Source organism: Anolis carolinensis, unplaced genomic scaffold (genome assembly GCF_035594765.1).
Source record: "Anolis carolinensis isolate JA03-04 unplaced genomic scaffold, rAnoCar3.1.pri scaffold_15, whole genome shotgun sequence".
Taxonomy (NCBI): domain Eukaryota; kingdom Metazoa; phylum Chordata; class Lepidosauria; order Squamata; family Dactyloidae; genus Anolis; species Anolis carolinensis.
This window is the reverse complement of record NW_026943826.1, coordinates 10,393,732-10,420,389: the sequence shown is the minus strand read 5'-3', so window position 1 is coordinate 10,420,389 and position 26,658 is coordinate 10,393,732. Positions and strand designations below refer to the sequence as shown.

Below are 26,658 nucleotides of genomic sequence, written 5' to 3'. Positions count from 1 at the left end.
CAGCAACGCGTGGCCGGGCACAGCTAGTTATTTATATATTATATATATATATATACCGTATATACTCGAGTATAAGCCGACTCGAATATAAGCCGAGACACCTAATTTTACCACAAAAAAACTGACTCCAGTATAAGCCGAGGGTGATCAATACCAGAAATAAAAATTGATACCAATAAAATTACATTAATTGAAGCATCCGTAGGTTAAATGTTTTTGAATATTTACATCAAGCTCAAATGTAAAATAATACTACTACTACTACTACTACTACTACTAATAATAATAATAATAATAATAACAAATACAGGAAAATAATACAGTCATAATAAATAGAATAAAATAATAAATAATAACAAATACAGGAAAATAATACAGTCATAATAAATAGAATAAAATAATAAATGCAATAATAATAATATTATTAATAAATTATTATTGTTATTATTATTAAATAATTATTATAATTATATATATATATATATATATATATATATAATAGGATCAGAGTGAAATAATAAATGTATCAATAATAATAAAAAGAGAGTAAAATAATTGTAATAGTAACAATAATAATAGAGTAAAATAATAAATGTAATAATACCAATAATAATAGAGAAAAATAATAAATGTACCATATATTCATAAGTATAAGCTGACCCAAATATAAGCCAACCAGGACCCTCACCTGAGTATAAGCCGAGGGGGGCTTTTTCGGTCTTAAAAAAAAAAAGGCTGAAAACCTAGGCTTATACTCGAGTATATACAGTACGTATATATTTTAATATAACGCATGTGTAAAAATTAACAAACCCTTACATTATATTATATTATATTATATTATTTATTTGCGACATTTATATCCCGCCCTTCTCACCCCGAAGGGGACTCAGGGCGGTTTACAAGTGTATATATATACAATATATTATATTAAACGACTATATTGCAATATTATTAGTAATATTGCATGTAATATAAATATACAATTATAATAGTGAATTCTTATTACATTGTATTACATCATTATATTATATTACAGTAGAGTCTCACTTATCCAACATTCGCTTATCCAACATTTTGGATTATCCAACGCATTTTTGTAGTCAATGTTTTCAATACATCATGATATTTTGGTGCTAAATTCGTAAATACAGTAATTACTACATAACGTTACTGTGTATTGGATTGCTTTTTCTGTCAAATTTGTTGTCTAACATGATGTTTTGGTGCTTAATTTGTAAAATCATAACCTAATTTGGTGTTTAATAGGCTTCTCCTTAATCTCTCCTTATTATCCAACATATTCACTTATCCAGAACGTTGGATAAGTGAGACTCTACTGTACATTGTATTACATCATAATATTATATTATATTAATTATATTATATTATACTGTATTGTATTTATTATATTATGTTATATTATATTATATTATAGGCTTATACTCGAGTATTTACAGTAATTATATATAATACTAGCTTTGCCCGGCCACGCGTTGCTGTGGCTTATGGGAATCCTTTGTTGGCCAGCTGGAATAGCAGTGAATAGCCTTGCAGCCTCAAAGCCTGGCCATTTTCTGGAATAGCTGGAGCTTTTTGTTGTATGAACATAGAGGCAGAGAATCTGTATTTTATAGGCAGTGTGGAAGAGGCCTAAGTGAGGCCTAACTCTGCCTGTCCCCTGGGCTGAGTGGGTTGCCAGGGGACCAAGTGGGCGGAGCTTAGCCTTCTAAGTTGCAGCAATTGGAATAAAAACAATTATTCTCCTCCCTCTAATTAGGACTTTATTTTTCTTTTCTTTTTGTTGTATCAACCTAGAGGCATGGAGGAGGGGTTGTGATGTCAATTTTCGAGGTTGTGGGGTGCTTACTTTTGTTGTTTTGTCCGCTGCCGTGATGCCAGTGTTTCTGGGATGTGTAGTTTTGTTGTTTTGTCCTAGGCCGAAATTTCATTACCCTTTTATATACAGTAGAGTCTCGCTTATCCAACGTAAACGGGCCAGCAGAACGTTGGATAAGCGAATATGTTGGATAATAAGGAAAGATTAAGGAAACGACTATTAAACATCAAATTAGGTTATGCTTTTACAAATTAAACACCAAAACATTATGTTATACCACAAATTTGACAGAAAACGTAGTTCAATACACAGTAATGCTATGTAGAAATTACTGTATTTACCAACTTGGCACCAAAATATCACGATGTATTGAAAACATTGACTACAAAAAGGCGTTGGATAATCCAGAACGTTGGATAAGCGAGTGTTGGATAAGTGAGACTCTACTGTATATAGATATTATTATTATTATTATTATTATTATTATTATTATTATTATTATTATTATATAACGATAAGAAGCCCCCGGTGGCACAGCGTGTTAAAGTGCTGAGCTGCCGAACTTGCAGACCAAAAGGTTGCCGGTTCGAATCCGGGGAGCAGAGTGAGCTCCCGCTGTTAGCCCCAGCCTCTGCCAACCTAGCCGTTCGAAAACATGCCAATGTGAGTAGATCAATAGGTACCAGGATGCTTGTCGTGGATGTGGGCAAAACGTCAGGAGAGAATGCTTCTGGAACATATGCCATACAGCCCGGAAAACTCACAGCAACCCAGTGATTCCGGCCATGAAAGCCTCCGACAACACACTTGGTGGGATCCTTCTCTTACTGTACAAGGACGAGTGAGCTCAAAGCGAGAGGCCTTTCTTTCTTTCTTTCTTTCTCTCTCTCTGTGTTTTTAAAGTTCTTTTGCCTCCCGGCTGACGTCATTACCTTGACATTCATGTGTGTTCCCAACAGCTCGCCGAGCTGACGTTTGGCACAGTGCGTTTCTACCATGTATTAGACACATCACACTGCCGAGCAAAACAAAAGCAGCTGAAGTGCAGAGTGTGGGAGTGAATGAATCACTTAAACGGGTATATGTGTTGGGAAGCGGGAGAGGAGGGAGCGCGGCGAGAAGAGCACAGAGTTGTCTCGTTCCGCTCTGAGCGGCCAAAATCGATCAGAAATCACATATTTCTGATCATCTTAGGAACCCAAATCCCTCCAGTATTTTCTGAGAGAGGATTACGGCGTTTACACACATAGGCAAACATTCAGTGTCTTTACGGTCACATACAATGAAGACACACAAACAAAGGCAAAGGCTTCTCCTTTCATTCCCGGCTTCTGGAGGCAGTGCTCAGCTCCGGCTCTCCTCCATTTCCAAGCCGAGGAGCCTACGTTGTCCGTAGACACCTCCTGGTCGTATAGCCACCATGACTTCTTACATACATAGGCAAACATTCAATGCCTTTACAGTCATAAAATGAAGACACACAAACAAAGGCAAAGGCTTCTCCTTTCATTTCCGGCTTCTGGAGGCAGTGCTCAGCTCCGGCTCTCCTCCATTTCCAAGCCGAGGAGCCTACGTTGTCCGTAGACACCTCCTGGTCGTATAGCCACCATGACTTCTTACATACATAGGCAAACATTCAATGCCTTTACAGTCACAAAATGAAGACACACAAACAAAGGCAAAGGCTTCTCCTTTCATTTCCGGCTTCTGGAGGCAGTGCTCAGCTCCGGCTCTCCTCCATTTCCAAGCCGAGGAGCCTACGTTGTCCGTAGACACCTCCTGGTCGTATAGCCACCATGACTTCTTACATACATAGGCAAACATTCAATGCCTTTACAGTCACAAAATGAAGACACACAAACAAAGGCAAAGGCTTCTCCTTTCATTCCCGGCTTCTGGAGGCAGTGCTCAGCTCCGGCTCTCCTCCATTTCCAAGCCGAGGAGCCTACGTTGTCCGTAGACACCTCCTGGTCGTATAGCCACCATGACTTCTTACATACATAGGCAAACATTCAATGCCTTTACAGTCACAAAATGAAGACACACAAACAAAGGCAAAGGCTTCTCCTTTCATTCCCGGCTTCTGGAGGCAGTGCTCAGCTCCGGCTCTCCTCCATTTCCAAGCCGAGGAGCCTACGTTGTCCGTAGACACCTCCTGGTCGTATAGCCACCATGACTTCTTACATACATAGGCAAACATTCAATGCCTTTACAGTCATAAAATGAAGACACACAAACAAAGGCAAAGGCTTCTCCTTTCATTCCCGGCTTCTGGAGGCAGTGCTCAGCTCCGGCTCTCCTCCATTTCCAAGCCGAGGAGCCTACGTTGTCCGTAGACACCTCCTGGTCGTATAGCCACCATGACTTCTTACATACATAGGCAAACATTCAATGCCTTTACAGTCACAAAATGAAGACACACAAACAAAGGCAAAGGCTTCTCCTTTCATTCCCGGCTTCTGGAGGCAGTGCTCAGCTCCGGCTCTCCTCCATTTCCAAGCCGAGGAGCCTACGTTGTCCGTAGACACCTCCTGGTCGTATAGCCACCATGACTTCTTACATACATAGGCAAACATTCAATGCCTTTACAGTCACAAAATGAAGACACACAAACAAAGGCAAAGGCTTCTCCTTTCATTCCCGGCTTCTGGAGGCAGTGCTCAGCTCCGGCTCTCCTCCATTTCCAAGCCGAGGAGCCTACGTTGTCCGTAGACACCTCCTGGTCGTATAGCCACCATGACTTCTTACATACATAGGCAAACATTCAATGCCTTTACAGTCACAAAATGAAGACACACAAACAAAGGCAAAGGCTTCTCCTTTCATTCCCGGCTTCTGGAGGCAGTGCTCAGCTCCGGCTCTCCTCCATTTCCAAGCCGAGGAGCCTACGTTGTCCGTAGACACCTCCTGGTCGTATAGCCACCATGACTTCTTACATACATAGGCAAACATTCAATGCCTTTACAGTCATAAAATGAAGACACACAAACAAAGGCAAAGGCTTCTCCTTTCATTCCCGGCTTCTGGAGGCAGTGCTCAGCTCCGGCTCTCCTCCATTTCCAAGCCGAGGAGCCTACGTTGTCCGTAGACACCTCCTGGTCGTATAGCCACCATGACTTCTTACATACATAGGCAAACATTCAATGCCTTTACAGTCACAAAATGAAGACACACAAACAAAGGCAAAGGCTTCTCCTTTCATTTCCGGCTTCTGGAGGCAGTGCTCAGCTCCGGCTCTCCTCCATTTCCAAGCTGAGGAGCCTACGTTGTCCGTAGACACCTCCTGGTCGTATAGCCACCATGACTTCTTACATACATAGGCAAACATTCAATGCCTTTACAGTCACAAAATGAAGACACACAAACAAAGGCAAAGGCTTCTCCTTTCATTCCCGGCTTCTGGAGGCAGTGCTCAGCTCCGGCTCTCCTCCATTTCCAAGCCGAGGAGCCTACGTTGTCCGTAGACACCTCCTGGTCGTATAGCCACCATGACTTCTTACATACATAGGCAAACATTCAATGCCTTTACAGTCACAAAATGAAGACACACAAACAAAGGCAAAGGCTTCTCCTTTCATTCCCGGCTTCTGGAGGCAGTGCTCAGCTCCGGCTCTCCTCCATTTCCAAGCCGAGGAGCCTACGTTGTCCGTAGACACCTCCTGGTCGTATAGCCACCATGACTTCTTACATACATAGGCAAACATTCAATGCCTTTACAGTCACAAAATGAAGACACACAAACAAAGGCAAAGGCTTCTCCTTTCATTCCCGGCTTCTGGAGGCAGTGCTCAGCTCCGGCTCTCCTCCATTTCCAAGCCGAGGAGCCTACGTTGTCCGTAGACACCTCCTGGTCGTATAGCCACCATGACTTCTTACATACATAGGCAAACATTCAATGCCTTTACAGTCATAAAATGAAGACACACAAACAAAGGCAAAGGCTTCTCCTTTCATTTCATTGCGCCACCCTTGATAGATGATATATGTTATTGTTCTAAAAAGGTAATAATATAATAATAATAACTTTATTTTTATACCCCGCCCCATCTCCCCGAAGGGACTCGGGGCGGCTTACATGGGGCCTGGCCCGATAAAACAAACAACAGTAACAAAGCAATAAAACAATTATCCCAGTAAAAAACGCCAACATCAATAAAAACAATCATTAAAATCAACAAGCAGGATACAGTGTTAAAAACAGGAGACTAATTCGTAGATCCAAGGCGAAATGCAGAGTGTTACGAAATGGGAAAAGGAAATTTCACAGAAAATAAAGTGCGATATAAAATGGCAAGACAACCACAATGGGACTATTATGGAATGGACAGATAGATCAATCCAGCAACAACTAAGGTAGAGGTGATAGCCGGAAATGAAAGAAGAAGCCTTTGCCTCTGCTTGTGTTTGTGTGCCTTCGTTGTATGCGACTGTAAAGACATTATATTAAGGGAGGTTGAGGACCACTGGTTTAACCCATTGTGCCAACCTTGATAGATGATCTATGTTATTGTTCTCAAAAGGTAGAGGTGATAGCCGGAAATGAAAGGAGAAGCCGGAAATGAAAGGAGAAGCCCTTGCCTTTGTTTGTGTGCCTCCATTGTATGCGACTGTAAAGACATTATATTAAGGAAGGTTGAGGACAATTGGTTTAACCCATTGATAGATGATATATGTTATTGTTCTCAAAAGGTAGAAGTGATAGCCGGAAATGAAAGGAGAAGCCTTTGCCTTTGTTTGTGTGCCTTCATTGTATGTGACTGTAAAGACATTATATTAAGGGAGGTTGAGGACAACTGGTTTAACCCATTGCGCCAACCTTGATAGATGATATATGTTCTTGTTCTCAAAAGGTAGAGGTGATGGCCGGAAATGAAAGGAGAAGCCTTTGCCTTTGTTTGTGTGCCTTCATTGTATGCGACTGTAAAGATATTATATTAAGGATGGTTGAGGACCACTGGTTTAACCCATTGCGCCAACCTTGATAGATGATCTATGTTCTTGTTCTCAAAAGGTAGAGGTGATGGCCGGAAATGAAAGGAGAAGCCGTAATGAAAGGAGAAGCCTTTGCCTTTGTTTATGTGCCTTCATTGTATGTGACTGTAAAGACATTATATTAAGGGAGGTTGAGGACAATTGGTTTAACCCATTGCGCCAACCTTGATAGATGATTTATGTTATTGTTCTCAAAAGGTAGAGGTGATAGCCGGAAATGAAAGGAGAAGCCGGAAATGAAAGGAGAAGCCCTTGCCTTTGTTTGTGTGCCTCCATTGTATGCGACTGTAAAGACATTATATTAAAGAAGGTTGAGGACAATTGGTTTAACCCATTGATAGATGATATATGTTATTGTTCTCAAAAGGTAGAAGTGATAGCCGGAAATGAAAGGAGAAGCCTTTGCCTTTGTTTGTGTGCCTTCATTGTATGTGACTGTAAAGACATTATATTAAGGGAGGTTGAGGACAACTGGTTTAACCCATTGCGCCAACCTTGATAGATGATATATGTTCTTGTTCTCAAAAGGTAGAGGTGAAGGCCGGAAATGAAAGGAGAAGCCTTTGCCTTTGTTTGTGTGCCTTCATTGTATGCGACTGTAAAGATATTATATTAAGGATGGTTGAGGACCACTGGTTTAACCCATTGCGCCAACCTTGATAGATGATCTATGTTCTTGTTCTCAAAAGGTAGAGGTGATGGCCGGAAATGAAAGGAGAAGCCGTAATGAAAGGAGAAGCCTTTGCCTTTGTTTATGTGCCTTCATTGTATGTGACTGTAAAGACATTATATTAAGGAAGGTTGAGGACCACTGGTTTAACCCATTGATAGATGATATATGTTCTTGTTCTCAAAAGGTAGAGGTGATAGCCGGAAATGAAAGAAGAAGCCTTTGCCTTTGTTTGTGTGCCTTCATTGTATGCGACTGTAAAGATATTATATTAAGGATGGTTGAGGACCACTGGTTTAACCCATTGCGCCAACCTTGATAGATGATATATGTTATTGTTCTCAAAAGGTAAAGGTGATAGCCGTAAATGAAAGGAGAAGCCTTTACCTTTGTTTGTGTTTGTATGCTAAAAACAAGAGGCATATCCAGCATTTTCTTGACTGATGGTGGAAATGCTTCCTTGAATGCAAGCCAGGCACAGCGAGAGAGAAGCGGAGCTAGTGTTGCAACAAGTCTCTTACTTACTCCAGGGCTCTTTATTTATTTATTTCGTCTTTCATATGTATTTCGTTCCTAGCTGCCTAGGAAAGAGGCCAGGCTTGTGAAGAAGCAAGGTGATATCTGGAACATGCCACAAGGGGATAATAACTCTGCATATTAAAAAAATATATGCTACAGTGCGCTAGCTTTCTTGACTTGATGCGCTATAGAAGCAAATTGAGGGAATCAGAGAGGGGGGGAGGAAATCTCGCGGCTGTGTGCACGAAAACTGCCAAGATGACAATTTTTAACACTTACACCAGGCAAACTGTTGGGTTTCAAATTGGCAAACAATTTGTTATGACAGAGCCTTGATGGATCACTTCACGAAGATTAAAAAACGAATCAAAGGAATCTCGACGGGTAGGTGGGAAAGGAGCAGCTTGCGAGAAGCGGGCGCTTCCTCCCCGTGCAGCTGGCACAAGGTTGGGATGTGATCTTTCCAAGTGGGGTGTCGCGACACGTTTGTGTGTCGGCGGCGGTGTGTAGGTGTGTCGTGGGAACGTAACGGGAAATGGCAAAAATCTTGGAAGTGTATGCTAGTTTCTTACAAATCTATCTATCGATATATACATCCGTCTATATCTATATCTATATCTATCTATCTATCTATCTATCTATACTGTGTGTGTGTGTGTATGAGAAACATTGTGTCCCCGTATATTTCATAATTCCAATTTATGTGTGTGTCCATATCTCTTTTGAGGAGTTAGTTGGTTTAACCTCTGAAAACTGAATGACTGTGTCGCGGAATGAAGTATGTCTCGAAAATGCGTCATCAACATGAAATGTTTGGACCGCATATATGTCAATGTGGGTGTATGTATAATATACACACGCGCACTTCTGTGTGTTCGCTGCACTGTTTAGGTGTGTCACACAAACATAATGGGAAATGACAAAAATCTTGAAAATGTATGCTAGTATCATATATCTATATCTATATAGATATCTCTCTCTCTATATATATATATATATGAATGAATCATTGTATCCCCATACATTTCATTATTCCAATTTATGTATGTGTCCATATTGCTTTTGAGGAGTTAGTTGGTTTAACCTCTGAAAACTGAATGACTGTGTCGCGAAATGAAGCATGTCTCAAAAATGTGTCATCAACATGAAATGTTTGGACCGCATATATGTCTCTGTGGGTATATGTATAATACACACACACACTTTTGTGTGTTCGCTGCATTGTTTAGGCGTGTCACACAAACATGACGGGGAATGACAAAAATCTTGAAAATGTATGCTAGTATCATATATCTATATCTATATAGATCTCTCTCTCTCTCTCTCTCTCTCTCTATATATATATATATATATATATGAATGAATCATTGTATCCCCATACATTTCATTATTCCAATTTATGTATGTGTCCATATCTCTTTTGAGGAGTTAGTTGGTTTAACCTCTGAAAACTGAATGACTGTGTCGCGGAATGAAGTATGTCTCGAAAATGCGTCATCAACATGAAATGTTTGGACCGCATATATGTCTCTGTGGGTGTATGTATAATACACACACGCGCACTTTTGTGTGTTCGCTGCATTGTTTAGGCGTGTCACACAAACATAACGGGAAATGACAAAAATCTTGAAAATGTATGCTTGTATCATATATCTATATCTATATAGATATCTCTCTCTCTCTCTATATATATATATATATATATATATGAATGAATTATTGTATCCCCATACATTTCATTATTCCAATTTATGTATGTGTCCATATCTCTTTTGAGGAGTTAGTTGGTTTAACCTCTGAAAACTGAATGACTGTGTCGCGGAATGAAGTATGTCTCGAAAATGCGTCATCAACATGAAATGTTTGGACCGTATATATGTCTCTGTGAGTGTATGTATAATACACACACACACACTTTTGTGTGTTCGCTGCACTGTTTAGGTGTGTCACACAAACATAACAGGAAATGACAAAAATCTTGAAAATGTATGCTAGTATCATATATCTATATCTATATAGATAGCTCTCTCTCTCTCTCTCTCTCTATATATATATATATATATATATGAATGAATCATTGTATCCCCATACATTTCATTATTCCAATTTATGTATGTGTCCATATCTCTTTTGAGGAGTTGGTTTAACCTCAGAAAACTGAATGACTGTGTCGCGAAATGAAGTATGTCTTGAAAATGCGTCATCAACATGAAATGTTTGGATCGCATATATGTCTCTGTGGGTATATGTATAATACACACACACACTTTTGTGTGTTCGCTGCACTGTTTAGGTGTGTCACACAAACATAACGGGAAATGACAAAAATCTTGAAAATGTGTGCTAGTATCATATATCTATATCTATATAGATATCTCTCTCTCTCTCTCTCTCTCTATATATATATATATATATATATGAATGAATCATCTCTTGAATGGATTGTATCATCTCTTGAATGGATTGTATCACTTCTGGAATGCATTGTATCATCTCTTGAATGCACTGTATCATTTCTTAAATGCATTGTATCATCCGTCACCTTCTGCTAGGCAGGAACACACAATCAAAGCCCTCCTGGCAGATGGCCATCCAGGTTCTACTTAAAAATCTCCAGAGAAGCTATAGAATCATGCAATCTTTAGAGTTGGAAGAGACCCCAAGGGCCATCCAGTCCAACCCCCTTCTGCTAGGCAGGAATACACAATCAAAGCCCTCCTAGCAGATGGCCATCCAGTCTCTGCTTAGAAACCTCCACTGGACTTCCAGGCGGCAGCAATTACCACCAAGGCGTTGTTTCTAATATTCAGATGGAATCTCTTCTGCAATTTGGCTCCATTGCTCTATTGTGTCCTGGTCTCCAGAAATAAATATTATTGCTCTCATGCTCTATCTGGACTCATATATATATGGCTTGGATAATCCAGAAACTTGGATAAGCGAGGCTCGGATAAGTGAGACTCTACTGTATGTATGTATGTATGTATGTGTGTGTGTGTGTGTGTATGTATGTATGTATGTATGTATGTGTGTGTATATATATATATATATATATATATATATATATATATATATATATACACACATACATACATACATACATACACACACACACACACACACACATACATACATACATACAGTAGAGTCTCACTTATCCGAGCCTCGCTTATCCAAGTTTCTGGATTATCCAAGCCATTTTTGTAGTCAATGTTTTCAATATATCATGATATTTTGGTACTAAATTCGTAAATACAGTAATTACTACATAACATTACTGCGTATTGAACTACTTTTTCTGTCAAATTTGTTGTATAACATGAAGTTTTGGTGCTTAATTTGTAAAATCATAATCTAATTTGATGTTTAAAAGGCTTTTCCTTAATCCCTCCTTATTATTTAAAAATCTGTAACTTATAATGTGCACCTTGCTTATCCACTATTACAACCTCATTGTTTTTAATTTGATGTTTTAATACCGTGTTGTGGTGGTTTTTTTTTTCAGTTGTTGTGTATATATTATTATTGGTTTTGTTCCTTGATGTTTCATATTTTATTTTATATTGTTTTGTATCTGATTTTGCGGTAAGCCCCCCCGAGTCGCCTTCGGGGGAGATGGAGGCGGGATATAAATAAACTTCTTATTATTATTATTATTATTATTATTATTATTATTATTATTATTATATATAAAAGGGTAATGGAATCACGGCACCGGACAAAACAACTAAACTAAACGCCCCACAACCTCAAAAATTGACAGCACAACCTTTCATCCACGCCTCTACGTTCATACAACAAAAAGAAAAGAAAAAATTAAGTCCTAGCCACAGCAACACGTGGTCAGGCATAGCTATCTATCTATCTATCTATCTATCTATCTATCTATCTATATATGGTTTTTCAGCCTTGCTTTGACCTTTAAACTTCTCCTGCGCAGGTTTGGGGCTGGTTGATCCGGCTTCGTGAAAAACGGTGGAAATGGCAGCCTTACACCTACTTGCGGAGTGATTAATCCAGCTCTGAATGGCTGCCTGACTTTGATAGGGAGGGGGAGGCCGGTCCCAAGGGTATGATTATGTGAAATCGTAGCTCCGCGGGGGTGAGGAGCGGGTGGGAGGGCTAATTAATTACACATTTACTACGGGGAATCGGGAAGGAAAAGAAATGCCACCTAAGCTGCGATTTTTCCTGTTTGGTTCCGCAGAGGAGACGCAGAAACGGCAAACCTTTAACCCCTTGACGTTAACTTCCAAGGCGAAGTTTGTGCATTTCTGCACCAAATGCCCTCTGGTTCGTCCAGCTACGTTTTTAGGATTCTCACTTGTGGCTGGGACGGGATTCTGAAGTGCCAAAGCTCTTTGGAGACGTTAGGCCCATTCACAATGTTGAGTAGGAGTCATAAGGAGGAGGGAGCTAGCTTGTTTTCAGCTGTCCTGGAGACTAGGACGTGAAACAATGGCTTCAAACTTCAGGAAAGAAAGGAGATTCCACCTGAACAAGAGGAAGGACTTCCTAATTGTGACAGCTTGGCTCAATGTTGGGATCAGGAAACATTTGGTAACAGGAAAAAGTTCCTGAAGGCCATCGATTTACAAATGCAGTGTTGTAAATGCTTCAGCTGTACTCTATAAAAAGGAAAATTTAGCCACGGTGGTGCAATGGGTTAAACTCCTGACCGAAAAGTTGGCAGTTCAAGTCTACAGGACCTTGTGAGCTCCCGCTGTTAGCCCTATCTTCTGCCAACCTGGGAAAGGTTCCTGAAGACCATCAATTTACAAATGTAGTGTTGTAAATGCTTCAGCTGTACTCTATAAAAAGGAAAATTTAGCCACGGTGGTGCAATGGGTTAAACTCCTGACCGAAAAGTTGGCAGTTCAAGTCTACAGGACCTTATGAGCTCCCGCTGTTAGCCCTATCTTCTGCCAACCTGGGAAAGGTTCCTGAAGGCCATCAATTTACAAATGCAGTGTTGTAAATGCTTCAGGTGTACTCTATAAAAAGGAAAATTTAGCCACAGCGGTGCAATGGGTTAAACTCCTGACCAGAAGGTTGGCAGTTCTAATCCACGGGACAGTGTGAGCTCCCACTGTTAGCCCTATCTCCTGCCAACCAGGCATTTGGTAACAGGGAAAGGTTCCTGAAGGCCATCAATTTATAAATGCAATGTTGTAAATGCTTCAGCTGTACTCTATAAAAAGGAAAATTTAGCCACAGAGGTGCAATGGGTTAAACTCCTGACCGGAAGGTTGGCAGTTCAAATCCACGGGACGGTGTGAGCTCGCACTGTTAGCCCTAGTTCCTGCCAACCTGGCAGTTCGAAAACATGCAAATGTGAGTAGATAAATAGGTACCGCTTAGGCGGAGTAGGCATAAAGACGCTCCAAGCAGTCATGCCAGTCACATGACCAGGAGGTGACAACGCAGGCTCCTCGGCTTGGAAATAGAGAAGAGCACCTCCCCAAGAACCAGAAATGAGCACCACCGCCAACGCCGGAAATGAAAGGAGAAGCTGGAAATGAAAGAAGAAGCCTTTGCCTTTGTTTGTGTGCCTTCATTGTATGCGACTGTAAAGACATTATATTAAGGAGGATTGAGGAGCACTGATTTAACGCATTGCACCACCCTTGATAGATGATATATGTTATTGTTCTCTAAAGGTAGAGGTGATAGCCGGAAATGAAAGGAGAAGCCTTTGCCTTGGTTTGTGTATATGCGTCTCATTGTATTGTATTGCTAATGAAAGGAGAAGCCTTTGCCTTGGTTTGTGTATATGCGTCTCATTGTATTGTATTGCTAATGAAAGGAGAAGCCTTTGCCTTGGTTTGTGTATATGCGTCTCATTGTATTGTATTGCTAATGAAAGGAGAAGCCTTTGCCTTGGTTTGTGTATATGCGTCTCATTGTATTGTATTGCTAATGAAAGGAGAAGCCTTTGCCTTGGTTTGTGTATATGCGTCTCATTGTATTGTATTGCTAATGAAAGGAGAAGCCTTTGCCTTGGTTTGTGTATATGCGTCTCATTGTATTGTATTGCTAATGAAAGGAGAAGCCTTTGCCTTGGTTTGTGTACATGTGTCTCATTGTATTGTATTGCTAATGAAAGGAGAAGCCTTTGCCTTGGTTTGTGTATATGCGTCTCATTGTATTGTATTGCTAATGAAAGGAGAAGCCTTTGCCTTGGTTTGTGTACATGCGTCTCATTGTATTGTATTGCTAATGAAAGGAGAAGCCTTTGCCTTGGTTTGTGTACATGCGTCTCATTGTATTGTATTGCTAATGAAAGGAGAAGCCTTTGCCTTGGTTTGTGTATATGCGTCTCATTGTATTGTATTGCTAATGAAAGGAGAAGCCTTTGCCTTGGTTTGTGTATATGCGTCTCATTGTATTGTATTGCTAATGAAAGGAGAAGCCTTTGCCTTGGTTTGTGTACATGCGTCTCATTGTATTGTATTGCTAATGAAAGGAGAAGCCTTTGCCTTGGTTTGTGTACATGTGTCTCATTGTATTGTATTGCTAATGAAAGGAGAAGCCTTTGCCTTGGTTTGTGTACATGCGTCTCATTGTATTGTATTGCTAATGAAAGGAGAAGCCTTTGCCTTGGTTTGTGTACATGCGTCTCATTGTATTGTATTGCTAATGAAAGGAGAAGCCTTTGCCTTGGTTTGTGTATATGCGTCTCATTGTATTGTATTGCTAATGAAAGGAGAAGCCTTTGCCTTGGTTTGTGTACATGCGTCTCATTGTATTGTATTGCTAATGAAAGGAGAAGCCTTTGCCTTGGTTTGTGTACATGCGTCTCATTGTATTGTATTGCTAATGAAAGGAGAAGCCTTTGCCTTGGTTTGTGTACATGCGTCTCATTGTATTGTATTGCTAATGAAAGGAGAAGCCTTTGCCTTGGTTTGTGTATATGCGTCTCATTGTATTGTATTGCTAATGAAAGGAGAAGCCTTTGCCTTGGTTTGTGTATGTGCGTCTCATTGTATTGTATTGCTAATGAAAGGAGAAGCCTTTGCCTTGGTTTGTGTATGTGCGTCTCATTGTATTGTATTGCTAATGAAAGGAGAAGCCTTTGCCTTGGTTTGTGTATATGCGTCTCATTGTATTGTATTGCTAATGTGGCCCTTCATGAAAATGAGAACGTGGTGGGACACACAATTGGGAAAGCTCTGCTCTAAGCCTTTTATATATATATAGCGCAAGAGACTGCCGAGAGGACCAAGAGATGCAATTGGAGACTCCTTTTCCCTCCCGCCTGTGCCTCCCATTCCCATTCCTGTGGATATTTCAGGCATCAGGGAGGGGAGAGAGCCGAGGAGTACAAATTCATTTGACTGACGATTGAGAGATCATGCCAGAGCTTTCCCCTCCGGCTGGGCTTCTCCTTGGCTCCGTTCCATCGGTGCGCATGGAGCCAAGACCGATCCAGGGGCATGAGACAAGTTCATCTTCTCACAGTCCCTGTCGCTCTTGAAGGCCAAAGGCCTGGATATTGACCTAGACTTCGGCGGCTTGTTGACACCCCCCGCCCCCATTTCCTTTGTCATTTACATATCCCTTCGGACAGAATATTCCGCTGCAAAAAAAGCATCCAAATGCTCTTATGTCCCTCTTGTTTGGAGCCAGATTTGAGGAAACCATAGACAAGGATCTTAACTACATCTCCCTCTACAACTACAGCTCTGGATGCATCATCAATGGGGTTCAATGTGCTCTCTGGCTGTAGGGTGAACAACAACTCCCACTATGATGAGTCAGTCACCTCAAACACCTCCACTAGATTGAGTTAGCCATAGGGGTTCTGTGTGCCAAGTTTGGTCCAGGTCCATCATTGGTGGAGGTCCGTTTCTCTGGTTGTGGGTGAACTAGAGCCCGGCCCCTCTGGTTGAGGGGCCGGGCTGTGGCGCAGCTGGCTAGTAACCAGCTGCTATAAATCACTACTGACCGAGAGGTCACGAGTTCGAAGCCCGGGTCGGCCATTAATAGCCCTGGCTTGCTGTTGACCTATGCAGCCCCGAAAGACAGTTGCATCTGTCAATTAGGGAAATTTAGGGACGCTTTATGCGGGAGGCTAATTTACAACACCATAAAACTGCCAGCAAAACACAAGGAAAGGAATGAGGAAGTACAGCCACTACTGGACGGTGAAGCAACAGCTCCCCCTGTGGCCGGAATCGTGAAGCTGGAAAAATGTTAAAAATGCCTCTGAGTCTGTCTAATATATGTTGTTTGTCTGTTGGCATTGAATGTTTGCCATATATGTGTTCATTGTAATCCGCCCTGAGTCCCCTTCGGGGTGAGAAAGAAGGGCGGAATATAAATACTGTAAATAAATAAAATAAACTACAACTCCCAGAAAGGAAGGTCGGTTCTCTAAACCTAACCCAAGCCCCTCCAGTAATCAAATTTAGGCATATCAGGTATGGGTGGCCAAGCCTGACCCAGATCCATCCGTTTTGGGGTTCACAATGCTCTCTGGATGTAGGTGAACTATAAATCCCAGTATGTACAATTCCAAAATGTCCCGGCCAATTCTCCTCAAAACCCACCAGGATTCAAATGTGGGCATATCGGGTATGTGTGCCAAGTCTAGTCCAGATCCATCGGTGTCCGAGTTCACGGTGTTGTCTGGATGTAGGTGAACTACAACTCCCACAAATCAAGGCGAATTTTCCCCAAAGACCTCCAGTATTTTTTTATAGTCATGGGGGTTCTGTGTGCCAAATTTGGTCCAATTCTATCTTTGGTGGAGTTCAGAGTTCTCACTGATCGCAGGTGAACTATACATCCCAGTACCTACAACTCCAAAATGTCTAGGCCAAATCTACCAGTATTAAAATTTGGGCATATAATTATTATTTTATATATGTATAGATTTATATAATAATATTTATATTATTTATATATTATATATATGTATATATTTTAATATAAAGCATGGGTAAAAATTAACAAACCCTTACATTACATTATATTACATTACATTACATTACATTACATTACATTACATTACATTGCATTGGCTGAGAACAAGTGGGCAGAGATTAGCACTCTAAACTGGCAGCAATTGGATAAAAACAATTATTGCTCTCCCTCTAATTAGGACTTTATTTTTCTTTTCTTTTTGTTGTATCAACCTAGAGGCGTGGATGATGGGTTGTGTTGTCAAATTTCGAGGTTGGGGGGCCTGTAGTTTTGTTGTTTTGTGGGTCGCCGTGATGCCATCACTCATTTATATATAGATTATATTATATTATGAGTTCGTTCATTTTTCCTATGTTTGAAAATGTTGGAGACACCCCATGTTTTGGTTTTTATTTGGGGTCATGCTGCTCTTTCATATTTTTGAAAAATCATCTCGAAACCAGATTTGGTGCAAAGAGGAAAATGGAATAAAGTGATCCCAAGCCCTCTCTGACATGTTGAATGGATCTCTGTTTGCCACATAGGATGCCTCTTGGCCGCATCCCTCTCTGCGACAATCCCAGATGGATCTCCGCTCCTGAAATACGGTTCTCCGGAGACTCCTTCCAGGCCTTCCCAACCCAGGCCTGCGCCTCCCGAGCCTCACTTCGCATTCCGACTCGAACTTGAGTAAGTAGCTCTACAGATGCTAACCAGATGCGAATGTCTTACTACACTTTGGCATGCTTCCCCACCATAATACTATGGCGTTACTATGGTGATAACAGATTTCCGAGCGGTCTGAATTAATCGAGCAGGGTGTCTGTATGGTTGCCATAGCGTTCGTTCAAACAAACGTTGGGCTCCGGTTTGGGCGGGGGGTCTCTCTGCGGGGGTGTTTCGCAATGACCCAACTGATGGCTTTACCACACCGCTTCCCATTTCCTCGTAAGCGACTATTCTGCTGCCTAAGCGGATTCTCGTCGAATTAGTTGATCATTCTTTTTCCATGCCCTCATCAAAAAAAATCTAACTCCGATCGTATTCGAGCCATAGAATCTTGCTGTTGTATGTCAACACCATTCCAGATTTGTTCATTTTTCTACTCCTCATTTTTAACTCGGCTTTCCTAAATTCAGTAGTTTCGCATTCGATTCATAGAATCCTAGAGTTGGAAGGGACTCCAAGGGCCATGCAGTCCAACCCCTTTATATAGATGGATGGATAGATAGATCCTAAGGATCATCAACCCCTTTAGATAGATGGATGGATAGATAGATAGATCCTAAGGACCATCTAGTCCAACCCCTTTAGATAGATAGGTAGGTAGATCCTAAGGACCATCTAGTCCAACCCCTTTAGATAGATGGATGGATAGATAGATCCTAAGGATCATCTAGTCCAACCCCTTTAGATAGATGGATGGATAGATAGATGGATGGATAGATAGATAGATCCTAAGGATCACCTAGTTCAACCCCTTTAGATAGATGGATGAATAGATGGATAGATCCTAAGGATCATCAACCCCTTTAGATATATGGATGGATAGATAGATCCTAAGGATCATCTAGTCCAACCCCTTTAGATAGATGGATGGATAGATAGATAGATCCTAAGGATCATCTAGTCCAACCCTTTTAGATAGATGGATGGATAGATAGATCCTACGGATCATCTAGTCCAACTCTTTTAGATAGATGGATGGATAGATAGATAGATCCTAAGGACCATCTAGTCCAACCCCTTTAGATAGATGGATGGATAGATAGATCGATCCTAAGGATCATCTAGTCCAACCCCTTTAGATAGATGGATGGATAGATAGATAGATCCTAAGGACCATCTAGTCCAAACCCTTTAGATGGATGGATAGATAGATAGATAGATCCTAAGGATCATCTAGTCCAACCCTTTTAGATAGATGGATGGATAGATAGATAGATCCTAAGGACCATCTAGTCCAACCCCTTTAGATAGATGGATGGATAGATAGATAGATCCTACGGATCATCTAGCCCAACCCCTTTAGATAGATAGGTAGGTAGATCCTAAGGACCATCTAGTCCAACCCCTTTAGATAGATGGATGGATAGATAGATCGATCCTAAGGATCATCTAGTCCAACCCCTTTAGATAGATGGATGGATAGATAGATAGATCCTAAGGATCATCTAGCCCAACCCCTTTAGATAGATAGGTAGGTAGATCCTAAGGACCATCTAGTCCAACCCCTTTAGATAGATGGATGGATAGATAGATAGATCCTAAGGACCATCTAGTCCAACCCCTTTAGATAGATGGATGGATAGATAGACAGATCCTAAGGACCATGTAGTCCAACCCCTTTAGATAGATGGATGGATAGATAGATAGATCCTAAGGACCATCTAGTCCAAACCCTTTAGATAGATGGATGGATAGATAGATAGATCCTAAGGATCATCTAGCCCAACCCCTTTAGATAGATAGGTAGGTAGATCCTAAGGACCATCTAGTCCAACCCCTTTAGATAGATGGATGGATAGATAGATAGATCCTAAGGATCATCTAGTCCAACCCCTTTAGATAGATGGATGGATAGATAGATAGATCCTAAGGACCATCTAGTCCAACCCCTTTAGATAGATGGATGGATAGATAGATAGATCCTAAGGACCATCTAGTCCAACCCCTTTAGATAGATGGATGGATAGATAGATAGATCCTAAGGACCATCTAGTCCAACCCCTTTAGATAGATGGATGGATAGATAGATAGATCCTAAGGATCATCTAGTCCAACCCCTTTAGATAGATGGATGGATAGATAGATAGATCCTAAGGATCATCTAGCCCAACCCCTTTAGATAGATAGGTAGGTAGATCCTAAGGACCATCTAGCCCAACCCCTTTAGATAGGTAGGTAGGTAGATCATCTAAGGACCATCTAGTCCAACCAGATACATAGATAGATGGAGGATGAAATCATAGAATACCAGAGTTAGAAGAGGTCCCAACGGCCATCCAGACCTTTAGATAGATAAATAGAGATAGATCCTAAGGACCATCCAGTCCAACCAGATATATAGATAGAGGATCGAATCATAGAATACCAGAGTTAGAAGAGGTCCCAACGGCCATCCAGACCAAACCAGATAGATAAATAGATAGACAGATATATCTGAGGACCATCAAGTCCAACCAGATAGATAGATACATAGAGGATCAAATCACAGAATCCTAGAGTTAGAAGAGACCCCAAAGGTCATCCAGTCCAATTTTGATTTTGGAAACGGAATGCTTTCCTGGGTGTCTGTTAAGCAACAAGTTGTTGACTTTAAGATCAGTTCAGGCAACGCTGTGTTAGAGTGAGAAGCTAAGCCTGAGTTCTCTGGTTCTTGGTTCTAGTTGAGCTTTGATTTTGGAAACGGAATGCTTTCATGGGTGTCTGTTAAGCAACAAGTTGTTGACTTTGTTAATGTGGGATTTGTGTATTAGTAGTGTTTAAATGAAATTTGTGTCTAGCATGTATTGCATCATCCAGGAAATGCTATAGTGTGTAAAGAGTTAATTTGGTAAGAAGCTGTATTGACCTTGGATAGGTGGCTGGAGCCAGATAGGAGTGTCCAGACTACAAGTGTGTTTGTATATAGCTGATTGCATCAGATGAGATCTTTTCTGCCTACTGAGAAGATCTGTGCTGTTTGTCTAGATTGAAAGTCTTATGTCCATTGTCTGCAAGTCTGTTTGTCTTGTCAAGTAAAACTTTGTATATACTTTTAACATCGTCTCTGACGTTCCTTCGTTCTGCGCTCCACTGACGTCATTCATCTGCTGCTACGCTGTGCGCATTACTCTGACAGACTTTAAGATCAGTTCAGGCAACGCTGTGTTCGAGTGAGAAGCTAAGCCTGAGTTCTCTTGTTCCTGGTTCCAGTTGCGCTTTGATTTTGGAAACGAAATGCTTTCATGGGTGTCTATTAAACAAGTTGTTGACTTTAAGATCAGTTCAGACAACGCTGTGTTAGAGTGAGAAGCTAAGCCTGAGTTCTCTTGTTCTTGGTTCCAGTCAAGCTTTGAATTTGGAAACTGAATGATTTCATGGCTGTCTATTAAGCAACAAGTTGTTTACTTTAAGCTCAGTTCAGGCAACGCTGTGTTAGAGTGAGAAGCTAAGCCTGAGTTCTCTTGTTCTTGGTTCCAGTCAAGCTTTGAATTTGGAAACTGAATGATTTCATGGCTGTCTATTAAGCAACAAGTTGTTGACTTTAAGCTCAGTTCAGGCAACGCTGTGTTAGAGTGAGAAGCTAAGCCTGAGTTCTCTTGTTCCTGGTTCTAGTTGAGCTTTGATTTTGGAAATGTAATGCTTTCATGGGTGTCAGTTAAGCAACCAGCAGTTCAGGCAACACTGTGTTAGAATGAGAAGCTAAGCCTGAGTTCTCTTGTTCCTGGTTCTAGCTGAGCTTTGATTTTGGAAACGTCATGCTTTCATGGGTGTCTGTTAAGCAAGAAGTTGTTGACTTTAAGATCAGTTCAGGCAACGCTGTGTTAGAGTGAGAAGCTAAGCCTGAGTTCTCTTGTTCTTGTTTCAAGTTAAGCCTTAGTTTCGTAATTTAATATCCTGGAAGTTTTCAATGTTCTTGTTCATATATTCAAATTTTTACTACTTATACCTTCTTGCTTGTGGACTTATACTGTACCTGGGATTGCAATAGGAATGTCGGTTCCGCTGACTTAAACGCCCTGCATGCAACTCCTTGAATCGTGGGGCCTATTGAGTTTAATGGTGATGAACTACCACCAGAACCTTAGACATAACATTTTATAGTTTTCCCAGCCCCGCATTCCCCTCTGCAATAACCGTAATGGTCCCCTATCCGGGTGTATGCGATTCCGCTCTCTCTCGCCGGCAGACGCTTCATTGGTATGCGGAGCGCTGCCCCGTCTGTCACTGCTCCATGCGCTCCGGGCCCGGGATCCTCGGGGAGCCATGCAGCTGTCAAATTGACTTCCATCATCCCCTCCCCGAGCGGAGAGACAAATTATCCAGCCAGCTGTCAGACAAGATTCCCGGCGAGTGAACCTGCCATTACTAAACGATAGAAAAAAGGAAAGAAAGGAAGAGTCCGCCATCCCAAAAACTTGGTGAAGGGAGGGCAGGTGGCAGGAAGGAAGGAAGGAAGTGCCGTGCCTTCGTCCTCATCACATTCGTGTTCTGCGAAAAGTATTTTGCGGAAGAGGGAAACACACAAAAAATATGATTTGGCAGGCGCCCCAGTTCGCTCACAATCCCATGCTGGTGAGGAATGTCGCAGCTTCCCTTCGAAACACCCTGGCATTTTCGCACTGCCCAGATGACACGCAGGGCGTTGTTGTTCTTCTTCAGACAACGGGGTTGATGAAGCCCATGTGTTTCTGGGAAATTTGCACCCAGAGGCAGATATAATATGGGGAGAATAGCGAAAAAGTATTGTGACTCAGCTGGAACCTCAGATTATTATTAATAATAATAATAATAATAATTATTATTATTATTATTATTATTATTATATTAATTACTAGCGTTGCTGTGGCTGATGGGAATCATTTGTTGACCAGGTGGAATAGCAGTGAATAGCCTTGCAAACTCAAATTCTGGCTGTGTTTTCGTTATGCGAATCCTTGTTTGGAATACAATGGAATAGGCTTGCTGCTTGGAAGGCTGGGTACTTGTGTTGTAGGGAAATTGGTTTTTTTAGCCAATTTGCACTGAATGGTCTCACTGTTTCAAAGACTGACTGCTTTCTACATAGGGGCATCCTTCGTTGGGTAAGTTCAATGGGACTTGAAAACAACATATCTAGGGGAAATGTTGCTTGGTCAGGCGCACATAGAGCGTTCTGGGTTTTGGGGTTTTTTAGGCCCCGTGGAGGTTCGTGATGTGTAGTTTTGTTGTATGAACCTTGAGGCGTGGATGAGGGGTTGTGCTGCTCAATTTCAAGGTTGTGAGGCATTTAGTTTTGTTGTTTTGTCTGGTGCCGGGATTCAATCACTCTTTTATATATATAGACTAGCTGTGCCCGGCCACATGTTGCTGTGGCAAAGTGGTGGTGGTATTGGTTAAAAATTGTTGTGCAATTTTTATTTGACGTTATTTGTATTTTTAAATTATTTTTATTGTAAGTTATCTTTTTATTTATTATATTTTATTATTTTCTTGTATTATTTTTAGTTATTTTCTGTTATTGTAGTATTTTATTGTATTAATTTTTTAGTGTTTTTTATTATTTTTAGTGTTTTTTATTATTTTTTATTGGGTTGCCAGGAGACTAAGTTGGAGGAGCTTAGCCTTCTAACTGGCAGCAATTGGATAAAAGCAATTATTCCTCTCCCTCTAATTAGGACTTTATTTTTCTTTTCTTTTTGTTGTATCAACCTAGAGGCGTGGATGATGGGTTGTGTTGTCAAATTTCGAGGTTGGGGGGCCTGTAGTTTTGTTGTTTTGTCTGGTGCCGTGATTCCATCACTCTTTTATATATATAGATTATTATTATTGACTCTGATGAGGATAATGGGATTCAGGTTCAGGATCAGGTTCAGAATCTCCTTTCTTTGGAAGATGTGGAACAGAGAGTGCAAGTTCATTTTCCCACAGCAAGGAATGATGTTGTTGATACTGAAACTAGCCAGGTGCAAATTGACTTAGAAAAGGAGGACAGTTCTCAGTCTGATAACGAGGCTCAGCAAAATAACGAGCAGGTTGACCTTGATGAAACGGAATCTTTGGATCGACCTGACCGTTTGGAATTCAGAGTTCGGAGGAGTGTGAGAATCGCAAACAAGAGGAAGGTTAGAGGCCAGAGAAATGCTTTCATGTTTTGCAAAGGGTATTAAAGCAATGTGTTTGGAGACAAACCTTTGTCAAAGCAACTTTCGTTCAACCAAGAAGCAAGCTCTCGTTTTCCTGGATTATCTTGCAGCCTATGTGTTCATGTTCCCGGGACTTTGTCATGTTTTAATTGGACTTTGTTTATTCCTTGTGAGCTCCTGATTTATTCTTTAAGGCTTTGTTTTGTCACCAACTTTTGGAAATTTACTTTTGCTTTTTAAGAACTTTTTTTATCATCTGCTTTCTAATAAACTGAAAAGTCTTCAACCTGTGTGCAGTTTGGTGTATATAGCAAGGTATAGCACACAGGACCCCCACGACCCACCTCACATCCTGGTGAAGTTTGAGGAAGGACGGACCACAGATGATGGGATTTTGCCTGATTCAGCTCCCACAGACCACTGCGACTCCCACGAATGACAGACTGGGACCAACAGAATATACTGGAGAAGTTTGTGGAAATTTGATTTATGGGAGTTATAGTTCACCTGCATCCAGAGAAACGGTGACCTCCACCAATGACGGTCCTGGACCAAACATGGCACACAGAACCCCCATGATTAACTCAACCTACTGGAGGGCTTTGAGAGGACTGACTCACCCTAGTGGGAGTTGTAGTTCACCCTACAGCCAGAGAGCACACTGAACCCTACCCATGATGCATCCAGAGCAAACTTGCCCAACAATGGACCGGGACCAAACTTGGCACAGAGAAGCACCATGACCAACCGAACATACTGCAGGGGTTTGTGGGAACGGACCTTGATTTTGGGAGTTGTAGTTCACCCTTATCTAGAGAGCACTGAACCCAGCTGACATCAGATCTGAACCCAACTAACATGGCCAACTGTGCATACAGGCCTGGTTTGGGCACGACAGTAAGAACAGTGACCTACACAACTCATGCTCTCGTGTGCACTCGGAAAAGAATGTCTTTCCATCCCTTTTCAAGAACCGTCAGACACAGAGATGGGCGAAGCGTCGACTGCGGTTTCAAGGGATCCCGAAATCTCTTTTTCTTCAAAGAGGCTTTCCTCTTTTTCCAACTTCAAGGTGTGTGCGTTGCGGATCCGCAGCAGGGCCTGGTGGGCGAAATTGCGCAACGCCGTGGCAGCGGTGGAAACAAATATGCAGCCCCAAGCCTTTGCAGTTCAAAGCCTTGACCTACTTTCCTTTAGAAAAAGAACTCAAGGAAGGGGAAGACGACGTGAGCCGGGGCCCAGGGAGGAGGACGGTTCTGGCAGGCTCCGTTTTTCGATCACTCACAGCCTGCTATTCCCAGCCGGAGGTCATTTCGAGGAAGCCGGCTGTGTATTCCTCGGCAGCAGAATCCTGGACTTACCTCCCGCATAAGTTGCCGGGTGCCCCTTACTCCTGTCCTACTCGGGGCTTGCATCCATACCTTATTATATTATCTGTCCCTTGTTTGAGAGCTGGAAAGCTTTCCTAGTTCGCCCTCGAAAGAGAAATAAGTATTCCTTCCGAAAACAAGAGGATATACAGTGCCATTTCGCCATAATAATAAGCAAGCTTCATTTGCAAAAACTCATGAGAAGGAGATTCCAACGAACTCTGAAGCAGAAGCCTATTCATTGCTGAACACCTCTAACCATTGGGGAGTTCTTCCTAATGTTTAGGTGTATCTCTGCTATACTTCTGCTACAGGGAAAAGGCAGAACTACTCAATGCCTTCTTTGCCTCGGTCTTCTCACACAAAGAGAGTTGTCCTCAGAGAGTGGACGAAGGAGTAGGGAAAATCCAACCCCAAATAGGGAAACATCGGAAAGTCCAGGAATACCGGGCCGCTCTCAATGAATTCAAGTCCCCAGGACCAAATCAATGACATCCAAGAGTATTGACAAAACTAGTGGATAGAGAAAAGACAGAACTACTCAATGCCTTCTTTGCCTCGGTCTTCTCACACAAAGAAAGCCATCCTCAACCTCAGCAACACAGAGTAGACGAAGGAGTAGGGAAAATTCAACCCCAAAAAGGGAAACACCGGGAAGTCCAGGAATACCAGGCCGCTCTCAACGAATTCAAGTCCCCGGGGCCAGATCAGCCCCATCCAAGAGTATTGAAGGAAGTAGCTGAAGTCATTTCGGAACCATCATCTTGGAGAGTTTTTGGAGAACGGGACAAGTCCCAGCAGATTGGAGGAAGGTAAATATGGTCCCGATCTTCAAGAAGGGAAAAAAAGGACGACCCAAACAATTACCGTCCGGTCAGCCTCACGTCGATACCAGGCAAGATTCTGGAAAAGATCATAAGGAAGTGGTCTGCAAACACTTGGAAAGGAATGCGGTCATTGCTCATAGTCAACACAGATTTATTTATTTACAATATTTATATTCTGCCCTTCTCATAACGCACACATATATGGCAAAGATTCAATGCCATTAGACATACGACACAATATTAGACAGACACAGAGGCAATGTAACATTTTTCCAGCTTCCAGCTTTGCGAGGGTATGCTCGATTCCGGCCACAGGGGGAGCTGCCGCTTCATCATCCACTGTGACACCCGAGCCCTTGATGGTAGTACTTCCTCATTCTGAAGGATTCATGGCATCGTAAAGGCGATGATAATTTGGATAATCTTCCCCTCCCTGATGATTTTGACAAACTAGCACTTTGGCCCAGGTTTTTCTAGATTTTATCCAAGATTTTATCTTTTGTCCTTGAATGTGATTTTTATTGTTATTTGATCTGTTTTTTGCTTTGTTTTATTGTTGTGGACTGGGCTTGGCCCCATGTAAGCTGCCCCGAGTCCCTTCGGGGAGATGGGGTGGGGTATAAAAATAAAATAATTATTATTATTATTATTAAATTTGCCTCGCCGCATAAAGCAGTACCTAAATTTCCTACTTGACAGACGC

General features: G+C 41.6%; 1 protein-coding gene across 3 annotated transcripts in view; it reads left to right on the top strand.

Moving 5' to 3' along the window:
* The first annotated feature begins 11,420 nt into the window (after positions 1 to 11,420).
* Positions 11,421 to 26,658, top strand: part of LOC134294500 (uncharacterized) — an 83,683-nt gene continuing 68,445 nt past the window's right edge. For all 3 annotated transcript variants that reach the window (XM_062965807.1, XM_062965809.1, XM_062965808.1), the window contains exon 1: positions 11,421 to 17,618. In XM_062965807.1, the coding sequence (XP_062821877.1) occupies positions 13,701 to 15,221 (1,521 nt within the window). In that variant the 5' untranslated portion in view covers positions 11,421 to 13,700 and the 3' untranslated portion in view covers positions 15,222 to 17,618. The remainder of the gene's footprint in view (positions 17,619 to 26,658) is intronic.